The sequence below is a fragment of the Limulus polyphemus genome, unplaced genomic scaffold, assembly GCF_000517525.1.
Source record: "Limulus polyphemus unplaced genomic scaffold, Limulus_polyphemus-2.1.2 Scaffold120, whole genome shotgun sequence".
Classification (NCBI taxonomy): domain Eukaryota; kingdom Metazoa; phylum Arthropoda; class Merostomata; order Xiphosura; family Limulidae; genus Limulus; species Limulus polyphemus.
The window spans coordinates 479,064-492,317 of NW_013665730.1; the positions used below are offsets into that span (position 1 = coordinate 479,064).

The 13,254-nt window shown below is 32.6% G+C and overlaps 1 protein-coding gene across 1 annotated transcript in view; it reads left to right on the forward strand.

The window, feature by feature from the left end:
* Positions 1–13,254, forward strand: part of LOC106472368 (gamma-glutamyltranspeptidase 1-like) — a 26,833-nt gene that overhangs the window by 4,559 nt on the left and 9,020 nt on the right. Inside the window, exons 2-5 of the mRNA XM_013933010.2 lie at positions 681–860; positions 4,787–4,909; positions 9,396–9,493; positions 12,051–12,243. Coding sequence (XP_013788464.2) covers positions 681–860; positions 4,787–4,909; positions 9,396–9,493; positions 12,051–12,243 — 594 coding nt within the window. The remainder of the gene's footprint in view (positions 1–680; positions 861–4,786; positions 4,910–9,395; positions 9,494–12,050; positions 12,244–13,254) is intronic.

Here is a 13,254-nt window from a genome sequence, read left to right on the forward strand (position 1 = left end):
AGTGAATATTGAACTTTGCCTGCGTGCGCAGCTTTTCAAATGGGAGACAGACGAACACTCGGACAGGCACCACAGTTAGTAATATATAGAAGTATATATAATCTTAGTACCCAATAGCTCTAAACACTTTTATAAGTTGGATATGTGTTTGCTTGTCAACCTACACAAGATAATAAACCTTCGAAAACTATGTAATGTTATAAACGCATACTTGAGTACGGAAAAGATAAAAGCATATATGGTTTTAAGCTAGGCATAATAATGTATATAGATAAGTTATTACCGCAATAATATTTACCGTTGGTCTGATAACTGTGTAACATAGGTGTAGTGACTAACAATTGGTACTTGTATATTTACTAGTTTATTGTTTAGCATAAAGCCACAATGGATTATTAATTGTTTTTTTAATTTTTTCTTTATTTTTAGTGGGTTGTTCATTAAGCTATATACTTATGCATACATTTGTACATTAGGTTGTGCTAGTGTAAGTTTCTAACTTAACTAATTGACGTCCTGCACCTCTTTTCTTTATTTATTATTATTTATCCATATAAATAAACCATAAACCTATTGATCACTTTATCTCTCCGTTCTTGTGCTAAAAATCTTATGTTTCTCTACACATCTTATACCTAGCCAACTTTATTTTATGTTTAATGTTTGAATTTATTCTTCAGAAAAATCAGATCAGTTAAGTTTCGACTGGTTGTGATTGCATCACTCCTGGTAGCATCAGCCTTAATAGCTCTAGTAGTTGGATTAGTCCTCAGACGGCAGTATATCAAGAAACCAGCAGTTGAAGGCTACAGCCAAGCCGCTATATCAACAGATGCAGCCCAGTGTGCACCAGTTGGAAAGTAAGTAGGAACCTGTAGCTCTTCAGACCTCAGATTTTTGTTATTCTTTTATTTGTAATAGTATTGCATCTTGTATTGTTCTTAAAATTTCATATCTACGCTTTGTTAACTTTTTCTTACATTTGTTCAAAACCAGAGTAGTTGTATGTTATCAGTTTATCACATATTGGATAAACATAATGAAGACTACAATTATCAGCTAAGTAAGATACTTATAGAGTAAGTCCGTTATACTTGTTAGTGACAATCAATCTGTGCTTTATAAGCGACAAAACAATACCTAAATGAAAAAAAAATAAAATAAGGACTGATTAGGTAGCAAAGAAACAAGATTCCAGTACTAAACACTTGTAAACTTCAAGAAAACGACATCGAAACCAAATATTCAAGAATTAAAAAATACCGCAGAAATAAACCTTGATGATGCTTGTTAGCTTCGGAAGTTTAACATTAACAAATTTCAAGTAATATGACCGAAGAAAGAAAGAGACAAGTCCAATGAGGAAACGTTGAGGATTTGTTTGTACAAGGAAAAGACTTGTAATAAAATGATTATATGATATATATATATATACATATAGCGGAAACAAGACTTCAGTAAACAGGGTTCAGGCTATAAGAAGTACAGCAAAATATATTGGTAACATAGGTTATATATTATTTATAAAATGATTTAATATGAACAGTGTAAACTTTTAAACGTTGATAGTAAATATATAAGGGAGTACGAAACAACACTAGTCGTGTAAATTTAACTTGTTGGCTTGAGTTATACAACAAAACAATTCTCAGAATATAGTTTCTGTTGCGAAAAACATAGTAGAATCAATATTAGCAGTAAAACTTAATTGCTCGAGAAGAGTAACAAAAACAGTAATAACGAATGTATTAGATTAAAGTTGTTTGTTATTGAGCAGAAAGTTATACAAAGGGATATCTGTGCTCTGCCTATCACGGGTATCGAAACCCAGTTTCTTGCAGTATAAGCCCGCAGACATACCAATGTGCCACAGGGGGGCTATTACATTAATAGCTACATAAAAATTGTTTAATAAACAAAAAACTACAAGAAATACAAAGTAAACAAGGTTTAAATATTACAGACTTGAAAGGTTAAAATTCCAACAGGAAATAACACTCTGATTATCAAACTAGAAGTCTGAATAGTTCAACAGCATTAATAATACAAATATATGCTTGATTATTTGAGACGGTCAACAGAAAGAAAAAATATCCGATGACAAACTCTTCAGCAGTCATTTAAATATTACTTTGCTTGCATATTCTTAAAAATGAAGCTTTTAAATTATATAGGGTTATCTTTACAGATGAAAAGATTTAAAAGGTTCTACCAGACAGCATGTATTAGTTTCAACTCGCACACAAAAGACACTATTTGATCAAATGAAATTAAACATCTTTGAGCTCAAATACAGATGATCCTGTTGGAATAAAAAAAAATATTTCATATGATAAATATAAACTCAAAATTTCATTACAGAGAATACGGCTTTTTTTTCATAGAAAAGTTTATGTCTTGCTCAGGGAAATAAAGGTATATGCGGTTCAGAGAACTTTAATATGACCTTCTGCACACCTTATGCTTCACATAGAAAAATATAGCTTCTTGCTCAGTTACAAAGGACATGCTCACTCATAAAAATAATACCCTCACTTTTCAGACCCAGACAATAAAGGATATAATTTATACATAAAGAAAAAAACCTTTGTTTGAGCAAAAATAATACACTTTCTTTTTCAGGCATAAAATACAACTCTTTATTCAAACATAAAGCATACACTTTCTTATGCAGTTTTATAGAGATAGAAATAATAAAAATAGAGCCTATCCTCATAATTCGACGAAGTTAAACCTCTCATTTAGACAGAGAAAATTCAGACACATTTATATAGAAAAAATGTTCACATTATTCAAAATTGAGAATTCATCCTTTTACTCAGACGTAAAAATACTTCTTATTCAGACAGGTCGAGCACAGCTTCTTAGTCAATGAGAAAGAGTATGATATCACGATTAGAAATGAAAACAAAATCTTGTTAAAGCCAGGGTGTACATTAACCTTCTCACGCACTAATAAAATACAGTCTTCTGCTCAGAAAAAGGAAACATAACTTTTTATTAAGACAGAGAGAGTACAGTATCGTATTACCACAGAAAGGTTACATCTTTTTCACATAGTAAAACTGCAGCTTCATAGTCAGACAGACAGACACTGACAAATTAGACCAACTTGTACAGAAAGTAAGAATTCAACCTCATATTTAGTCAGAAATAATACAGCCTCATAGTAAGAAAGTGGATAAAATAGCCTTTAATTCAGAGAAAAAAAATATAATTTTTTGCCAAGTAGATTAATTTTAACTTCTTAACCAGTAGGAACTAAACATCTTATTCAAACAGGAATACATTTAATAGTCAAACAAAGAAAATACTAATTTTCATTCTCAATCTTACCATATATGAATTTAATAACAGAACACAATATCGTGTATAGAAATTAGTGAAAACCACAGTAAATGGAACAAACTGTCAGAAGTCTGTTATTAGAGAAACTAGTTTCGACACATTCGTGCGTCCTCTTCAGTCTCACGTTGTCTTCTGGCAGGACAAAACTGGTCAATAAACACCTACGTGACCTCTGATCTTGGAATTCCCTTAAGAACACAGGAGGTCAGGAAGTTGTTAAGTTTAAAGTGACCTTGGGAGGTGTTGAAATTAGGCAGTCTTTTGATCAAGCAACAACTCTTCTTTTCATGTAGTTATTCGTTAGGCAAACCGTTGTTGTTATTGTTGAAGTTGAACAACGATATTGTAATCACAAAGTCAGACAAAACTAACCAAATCGTTATCTTAGACAAAATCGTTTATAAAAGAAAGTTAGTAGAACTTCTTATGGTACGGGTATGTTTATGAAAAATTAAACTCCAATCCCCTATCTAATAAGGTGTCTGACTTTAACGGACAACTATGTACAATTCTTGCTGATTATCCAGATATTTTAAAGAAGTTAAAACGTATTAATCCTTCTTTACTTTAAATGTACGGTTTGCCTAAAACACATAAAAAAGACTGTCCCCTGAGACCTATAATTTCTAACGTAGGTTCTGTCACATACCCATTATCTAAATGGTTAGCAGGACATCTATCCCCAGTTATTGGGAAAATCTCATCGTCGCACATCCAAAACAGTTTTTAGATTTTGCGAACAAAATTAAAAACACTGACCTAAGTATAGGAAAAATGTCAAGTTTTGACGTTGAAGCTTTATATACCAACGTACCAGCTGAAAAAACCATAGAGCTTTTTAAAAGAGAATTACCTGAACTGAACATATCTTTGTCTGTTACCATTGACACTTTTATCTCTCTTATCGAAATCTGTGTAAACAACAATGTGTCTTGGTGAGTATTTTAGACAAAAATACGGAATGGCCATGGGAAATCTACTGTCTCCAATACTGTGCAACCTTTTCATGGAATATTCTGAAACCGAATTAGTTCCTTCCATCAACATAAACCGTTCAAATATTCCGTGGTTCAGATATGGTGATGTTATATTTTCTGTGTGGCCAAACAAAAGAAGTGTACATTTCAACAACCTTAATCAATTTCACCCAACTATCAGATTTAAAGTTGAATGGGAAAAGGATGACCAACTTCCTTTCTTGGATGTATTGATATCCAGAAAAAACACAGAACCAGTTCTCTCAGTTTGTCCCGTTTACTGTGGTTTTTCATTAAATATGAGACATTACAACCTTTGTCTTTCAGAGGGAATATCTCATCATCGTTAGATAGAAAAATACAGCATCTTATTCAACGATAATGATTTTGACTTCAAGTATATTTTTCATTCAAGAGTTGTCAAACTATTTTCTTTATACGATGAACTTATTTCTGTCCAGGTCAATTCTCAAGAAAAATGGATCTGTAGTGGACGCTGCAATAGCCACTTTGCTATGTATGGGAGTTGTAATTCCTCAAAGCATGGGACTTGGAGGCGGGTTTCTCATGTTGATATACCGAAGGTAATAACTTAAAAGCAATATGCTGAAATCTAATACTATAGTTATTAGGTGGTCTAGTTTCATTCAGTTTGAAAAGCATTAGATTATGCATGTTAGATCTTAACGTATTTAAACAAATTCAAATGTAATGAGTTACCCCTAGAATTAATTATTGGACCCATATGTACCCAATCAGCTTTTTATGCAATATTTCGAAACTATTTACACATCATATTGTTTGTGAGTTCAATACTTTGTTGGTTACAAAGTCCCTAACATCATATGAATCACATAAAGAGTGTGAAATATGCCATTAATGTTACAGTTTATCTGCAAATTACTGCTGGGGTCATCTATGTACCTTACATAGAAAGTTAATGAATTAAAACAAGTCAGTAACTTCAGGATAATACCAATGTAGTGAAGAGCTCCCTTGAAAGAAGATAAACATATTTTGGCGGTATTTGACCATGGTCTAGTGATTAGTATACCAGGCTGCAGATCTAAAGATCAAAGACTCGTGATGCAATGTTGATGAATTCCCTCCTCATTTGCGATACATTGTAAGAGTTGATAGTCAAACCTGTTATTCAGTTACCTGATTTTTTTCTTTATAATGTATTTACCTTTTGATTTCAACTGTTTTATAACATGATATGTATCAATAAGATGTTAACAAACATACATATGATTGAGTAAAGAAGAACATTATGCTAATATAATAATAGGTAAGCAAACAATGATTTAGAAACAATGAAAAAACAGAACATCGTTCCACTATCAATAAAATTTTTCCTGGTGCTTATAAATACCCCGATGCACACCCTCAGGATCCACTTAGTATGGGCGCAAAATTTCAGGTTTCTAGGTTCTTTCCTCTTGAAGTTATGGCAGTCGCACACACAGAGACCCACAGACACACCCTTTTATTATTATAAAGTGATTTTTAAAAACTACCCTATAACGTCCCATAATAGTTTAAAAAATCACCCTATAACATCCCATAATATTTATAAAAAATCACTGTATAACATCCCATAATAGTTAAAGAAAAACATTATAACATTCCATAATAGTTAAAACAGTCTAATATTCCATAACGAACACATTTCTCTTTTATGTGGTTTTGCGTATAAAAAGATGCGCATGCGCATGAGTGCACGCACATAGATAAGTAATAATATCCAGATGCATACTCTTTGGGTACACTTAGTATGGATGTAAAATTTCAGGTTTCTAAATTCTTTCCTCTTCGAGTTATGGCAGTCACACACACAGTCCCACAGATACCCCTTTTATTATTATAGATAGAAATCCCAGACAGACACTCACATGTGTGCGTGCTCGCGTGCGCTAGTGCGTATGTGTGTATGTGTGACTGCAATAGATCCTAGAGAAAAGAATTTAGAAACCTGAAATTTTACACCGATACTAAATGAACTCTGAGGATTTGCACCTAGGTATTATTCCTTATCTTATTCATGTGCATGTGCATCTTTTTAATGAGGCAAGATGGAAAAAATCTCATAGAGAAGAAGTGGTTCCTTATATTACAAATAGAAATCACAGACAGACAGACACGCTCGTGTGCGTGTGCATGCATGTGTCTGTGTGCCCACCATAGGTAAAAAAGAAAAGAATCTGAAATTTTGCACCCATATTAAGTAGACCCTGAGGGCGTGCATCTGGGTATTATTACTTATCTTATCCACATGCGTGCGTGCGCACGCGAGCACAACTTTATAGTTAGGCAAGCTAGCGAAGAACCACATCGAAACTAAGTGGCTCTTACATTACAAAATATTAAGTGGACCCCGAGTGTGTACACCTGGGTATTATATCACTTGTCTTATCCACGTGCGTGCTCGCATGCACGTGTCCATAGAAGAGAAGTGGTTCCATACATTACAACATACTAAGTGGAACCTGAAGGTGTACACCTGGGTACAATATTATCTAATCTACGTTCGTGTGCGCATCTTTTAATGAGGCAAGCTAGCAAAAAATCATATAGAAAAACAATGTTTTTATATTTCTAGGAAATAAACATCCTTAAAATGTTTTGGATTGTTCTTTTATGCTAAAGTCGGTTCAGAATACACATTGACATAGTCTTCTAGACTGTATCAATCTAATAATCCGAGAGAAGCCGGGCACTTTTCGCTTGTATTTAATAATCGTTAACTATTGAAGTAAAACAATATATTTATTACCCCGCAGCTGTTGTTATTCTGGGAAAAATATGTTTAAAACATTTGAAGTGTTCAATTTTCCACTAACAAGGTAAACCTGCACTCTTGACCTGTAATAATAGCTCCCTCTAACAGTATTAACATATTCTTTTTACATTTTTGTTTACCACAGATAGTGTGTTTTAGTTTTAAAATTAACTATGTTTAATTTGAAAAATAATGTACATATTATATATATATATATAATATTCATATATATATTGTTAATATTGCTAAACAATAATATAATATATTATTCATATTATTATATATATTTGGATTCCTTTGTCAATTACTTTCAAGTGGTATTAATTAGAAACTCACTTTTGTTATGGTTCGTTTGCTTGTTTGTAATTAAGCACAAAGCTACACAATGGGCTATCTGTGCTCTGCCCACTTCGGGCATCAACACCCGGATTCTAGCGTAGTAAGTCAGCAGACATACCGCTGTGCCACTGGGGGGCATTTTTGTCATAGAGAATTAGCTATAGAAGAGAATTATCAGAAAAATACAAATGTTCCATTCATTTTAAATGTCACAAGTAGGCGTAGCAAAACTCAATTCAAAGTTAAAAATCTAATGCAGAAGCACAAGACGACTATTAAGCAGGCATTTTATATATGTTTCAAATGGTTTATAATACTCTAAAATTACATAATACTGTGTTACACTATAGAATTTCTACGTAATAATCAAACAGAATCAGGTATCTATTACTCAGGTATGTTGATTTACTATTAGTTTATGACACTAGGAAAACGTATAAGAACACTTTTGGTCGTATGTAATATGATGAAAAAGAACAAACTCATTATTTAGGTCATGTCAGAAAGTTTATCATATTAGAAGAAAACTAGTTGAATAGCTAACTATTTTCTTAATTTAACTTAATGTATCATACTTTTTACTAGTGCGTGATATTCAATCAGTGTAGGATTATTATGTTTATGGAATTCATTGTAGCGTTATGTGTATTCTTACATGTATATTCAAATGACTTTGGGCCAAACCATAAAAGAGTGTTATTTTGTCACATTAAGACAGTTTTGATTATATTTGCTATAATTTATGATGCTCAGATTCTTCTGTTTACCGAGGCAAAAAATATAAGAACATAACAAGGATATGTACATTATACTATTTAAAGGTATAACCGCGTTACTTGGAATGTTACATTTTAAAAAAAGTATTGTGTAATGATGCATGATTTGAACTCTAATATATAAGAATAGGCAACTTTCATCTTTGTAAATACATAAATTTGATATTTTTTCTCTGGATATAAAACTTTTGTGGGCATATTTTATTGAGACTGAAAAAATGCATGAATGTGTCGAAATTATTTTCTTTAATTTCAAGTCTTTTGATAGTTTGTTACATTTACTTAGTTTTTCACCAACTTTTTTAACTAATGCGCACGATATTGTGTACTTTTATTAGTAAGGTGACCTAGAATACAGAAATGATAAATACATTAACCGTATTCATTTTGTAAATGGGATTACATAATTTCGAATCATCAAAAAATAAGATAATAAAACTCAACTTTTTATAATAAGCTTTAAGAGAGTGAGATTTTACATATCACCTTAAGTGAAGACTTTAGATGTGATATTTTATGTATATCTTAATATAGATTAATTAAAACTTCTTAATAAACCACGAAAAATCAAATGATTAAACGAACCATGATTTGGGTCTCGATGTCTATATTTAACATGTTGTAAGTTGACATGTTTATACACACTAAGAAGATAACGTTTCTGTGTGGCCTTCGTTTGGTTTCTTTTGTGACTGGTTGATAACATAATTAAATAGAACGACTTGAGGATGATACACCTTCTTCAGGATTTCCCGTAATCACTTTATCTCAAAATAATCATATTTCAACTGTGCTTATTTTTAGTCTCACTTTAGCATATAACTTAAGTTTACACAATATCCTAAGCTTATTGAATTGAACTAATATTGAAACGTTAGCTCATAACTCATTAAGTTCAACAACTACAACACTTTCTGACTGTTTTTGAATAAAGAACGCTCTTTAATCTGAAACGAACTTTAATTGTCTTGACATACACTCTTATTAAGCCTAAAGTTATTTTCTAAAAATGCTCTGACATTATTGATTAGACAAGATTTATTTTTGCTAACAAGAAAATTTGTGTTCTAATTCTAGCTCTAACTTATGCAGTTTTATATTTCTGTGTCTAATCTCTAGCGAAGTATTTCTTTTTTTTGGTAAAAAATACAGATCTTATTCAATTTCTGTCAGAAATGAAAAAGCTGCATATGTTTTAAACGCCCGTGAAGTGGCGCCACAAGCTGCTACCGAAAATATGTTTCAGGGAGTGTCTGAACTGTCACAAACTGGTAAGTTTTGGTAACTTGCTTTAATAAATAATTTAATACACTGATTGCACTGTTGTGCTTAAATGCGTTAGAAATGAAAGAAAAATCAGAAGAAATAACTGTTTATAGTCCCTGACGTTTGCTGTAAAAGAATTAGAGCGAACTTTAAATTTTAATTATGTTACGACTAGGTCAGGTTGTTGTTGTTGTTTGTTATTAAGCATGAAGATACACAAAGGGCTATCTGTGCTCTGCCCACCACGGGTATCAAAACCCGGTTTCTAGCAGTATAAGTCCGTAGATTTTCCGCTGTGCCACTGGGGGCTACTGGGTCAGGAAGACATCAACAAGAAAGTAAAAAAGACGTTAGCTCTTAACTAACAGCCTTTTCAACAATACCTTTGTAAACCTTTGATCCTATATGATTACCAATCTGACAATAACGAGACGACTAAATAGGAGTATTTAGTATCATTTTATGCGAGAGTAGTTTTCCTTGGTGGTTGGTGTGTGTCTTATTTTTACATCTAGAGTTAAGAGGGAAGATTAATGTTTACATTTATCTGAGTTTGGCTATGTAATTTGACGGCTGAACTCTTTCTGATCTGCGAACTCAGTTCTGCCCAAGGTTTTCTCTCTAGAGCTTTCCGACGTACTGAAGATTATTTCATGGTTTCTAGTAACTCAGATGGGTTTCTGTCTGTGAGAAATGCTAAGCTATGTAATAGAGGTTGACCAGATATTAGAGATGAAACACATGTTTAGTTCTTTAAAAAAGGATGCATGTGTCCTTCTAACCGAAACATAATGTAAGTTTTAATATCCTTCTCTGATATATGAAGCTACGACGTTTTGTGTTGTTTTTGGTCTGTAAAATGTAGTATAGTGTGGTATTACAATCAAAATAAGCTAATCATGGTAAGTTGCACTGTCTTACATAAGACCATTTTAAGCTATCATATCAAGCTTTACCAACACTCACATCCACATTTGATAGAGGCCCGGCATGGCCAAGTGATTAGGGCGCTTGACTCGCAATCTGAGGGTCGTGGTTCGAATCCACGTCACACCAACCCCTTTAAACCGTGGTGGCGTTATAATGTGACGATCAGTCCCACTATTCGTTCATAAAAGAGTAGCCAAGAGTTGGCGGTGGGTGGTGATGACTAGCTGCCTTTCCTCTTGTCTTACACTGCTAAATTAGGAATGGCTAGCCAAGATAGCCTTCATGTTGCTCTGCACAAAATTAAAAACAAACAAACATTTGGTAGTTTGAGAACTAATAGTCACGCAGCGGCATTACGTAATGTAAAAGTATTGAGACAGGATACTCGTCCATACTACTTTTTCTGAAGTGACAGAAGTCAGCAGAATATTAATGAAGAGCATTATCAGATCTTATCATATCGGTTGTTTGTTACTTGCAGTGATCGCTAAGTAAAAGAAATAACACAACAGATGTACATTGGAATCAATAAAGTGAACATGATAACCCATGAGAATGTCAAGAACACATGTCTTTCTCGATACCTTTAGAGAAGAACAATGGTTTTCCTCTGGCTCTTGACAAAAGGTAATACGCATAAACTGATTTTCATTTTCGGCAACAGACGTCTTGATTTTTTTAATTGAAATGAAATTGAAATGCTTATTTGCTTTGTAAGCGTTGCCGAAATTGTAAGGAGGGTGTTTCTTTTTTTTTGTTTGAATTAGCAATACAATTAACAATATTTTCGAGAAATTTTAGAACACCAACCTAAAATAAATCTGAGTTAAAATCGAAATATCGTGTATTGATGAAGAACGAGATTTTATTTGTACTTTTCAAACACATATTTCTTAAAGATGGAGTGTGAAAACCGAATATGAAAGCTAGAGAGAGCGAAAAATACTTAATCGGACTAAGGCCCGCTATTTTTCTAATTTTTGTTCCAGAAACTTACTCCCTTGCATGATTACTGCCAATATGAGTTTGCGTGAACGCAAAAACTGGGTGTAGCTTTTAAAAGACCGAAAATGTCATAATACAGAGCAAGTCTTGGCCTGCCTTAGGAAAGAATTGGTATCAGTCCTTAACATTGTTACCAAGAATACAAGTATGGTAGTAGGACCCTTCCCAAAAACAATATAACCAAAAGTAAGATGCAAGTTTAAGAGATGAAACAGTGTGACTGTGATTTAGGAACCGAACTATAACACTGCACAAATAAACCAAAATGTCAATAAGCAAGTGAAAGCAGATTTTTAGCGACCAGTTATCAATTACATAATGTGCCAATTTTGCACACCTGTAAATAAGAGCCAGTAACGATTTCAATTCTTCTTTCAAGACCTGCATCTTTAACATTATACCCTAAATAGAAATTTAGCATTCTTATTCTCCGTGAGTCGAATTCCTAGCTCAGAAATCAGTATTTCCTATATGTTCAAGTAACAGTTATCATCTGGTAGTTTAACACGTATATTTTACGTTTTTGTGTTGATTGTATTAAGAACTATAAATATTGGTGTCTGTAACAATTTGACTAAGCAGACTATTTCAAATAGATAAATGTGTATGGCTTATCCATGTTTTCAGGTGGATTATCAATAGGTGTACCTGGAGAATTAGCTGGTTATGCAGCCGCTTGGACAAAATATGGAAAATTACGTTGGTCCGAACTATTTCAGCCTGCCATACACATTTGTGAGAAAGGATTTTTAGTAGGAAGACATCTTGCTAATGCTCTTTACTTGAATAAAGACATAATAGAAAATGATAATAGTTTACGGTAAGACTGAATTACACGGTTAACTATATTAAGTTCACAGTTTCTAGAATATTCATATGTTGCTTGTTTTTGTTTTAAGAAATATTTTGTTAACAAAAAGAATGAAATACTATTTAATAAAAAAGTGATAGCTTTTAGACGATAACAAAAGTATGTATATTAAGGTTGTTTTTTTCTACGCATTCAACAAAACTTATCTTTGTTTTGTAAATTAAACACTTTATATTCCTTTTCTTTAAATACGTTTAGATTTCACAAATATACTGGAAAACAATTTATGCAAAACAAATAAAAGATAAAAGAACATGATGTTCAAACTGTGACATTTTGGTGATTCGTGTTTGAAAGTACGTTATGGAAAGCCCAGACAGCCAACTGACAATATTTTAAATACAATTTAAATGTTATAGAAATATTTCCTACAAACTAATTTTACATATTTGAATATAATGGTATCAATATCTGTAACAGATAGTATCTTCCACAATTAAGATTAGAACGTTTTAACTATAGAAGTGTGACCTTTAGTAGTAACGTATTTGTAATACATAATCACAACAATACTGGTAGTAATATGAATCACACCATTCTTTATTGATACAATACGTGTTTCCAGTAAAAATAGTATATAACAGTATTTCAACCATATCATATTTGTTGTATGCCGCTACCGACAATACCAGAGATCATCATGTTGGTTGAGTTACAACATACAAATTCTTAGTGGAAAATATCTTGATATAAGTCGTTTATAAGAGAAGTGTTTAGGGTGTAGATCCTCTTATCTGACCAAGTGTGACATGTAACAGTAAAATATAATTTTATGTTTTTTATTGATTGGTTGTTTTAGCGCAAAGCTACACAATGGACTGAATACACTCTGTCTACCGTCGGGAGTCCAGCCCGGAATTTTAGCGTTGTAAGTCAGTTAACTTACCGCTGACCCAGTGGGGGTACAGTAATATCATATCGTACAACAAATAAACTATAATTGTAATGCTATTTTACGCG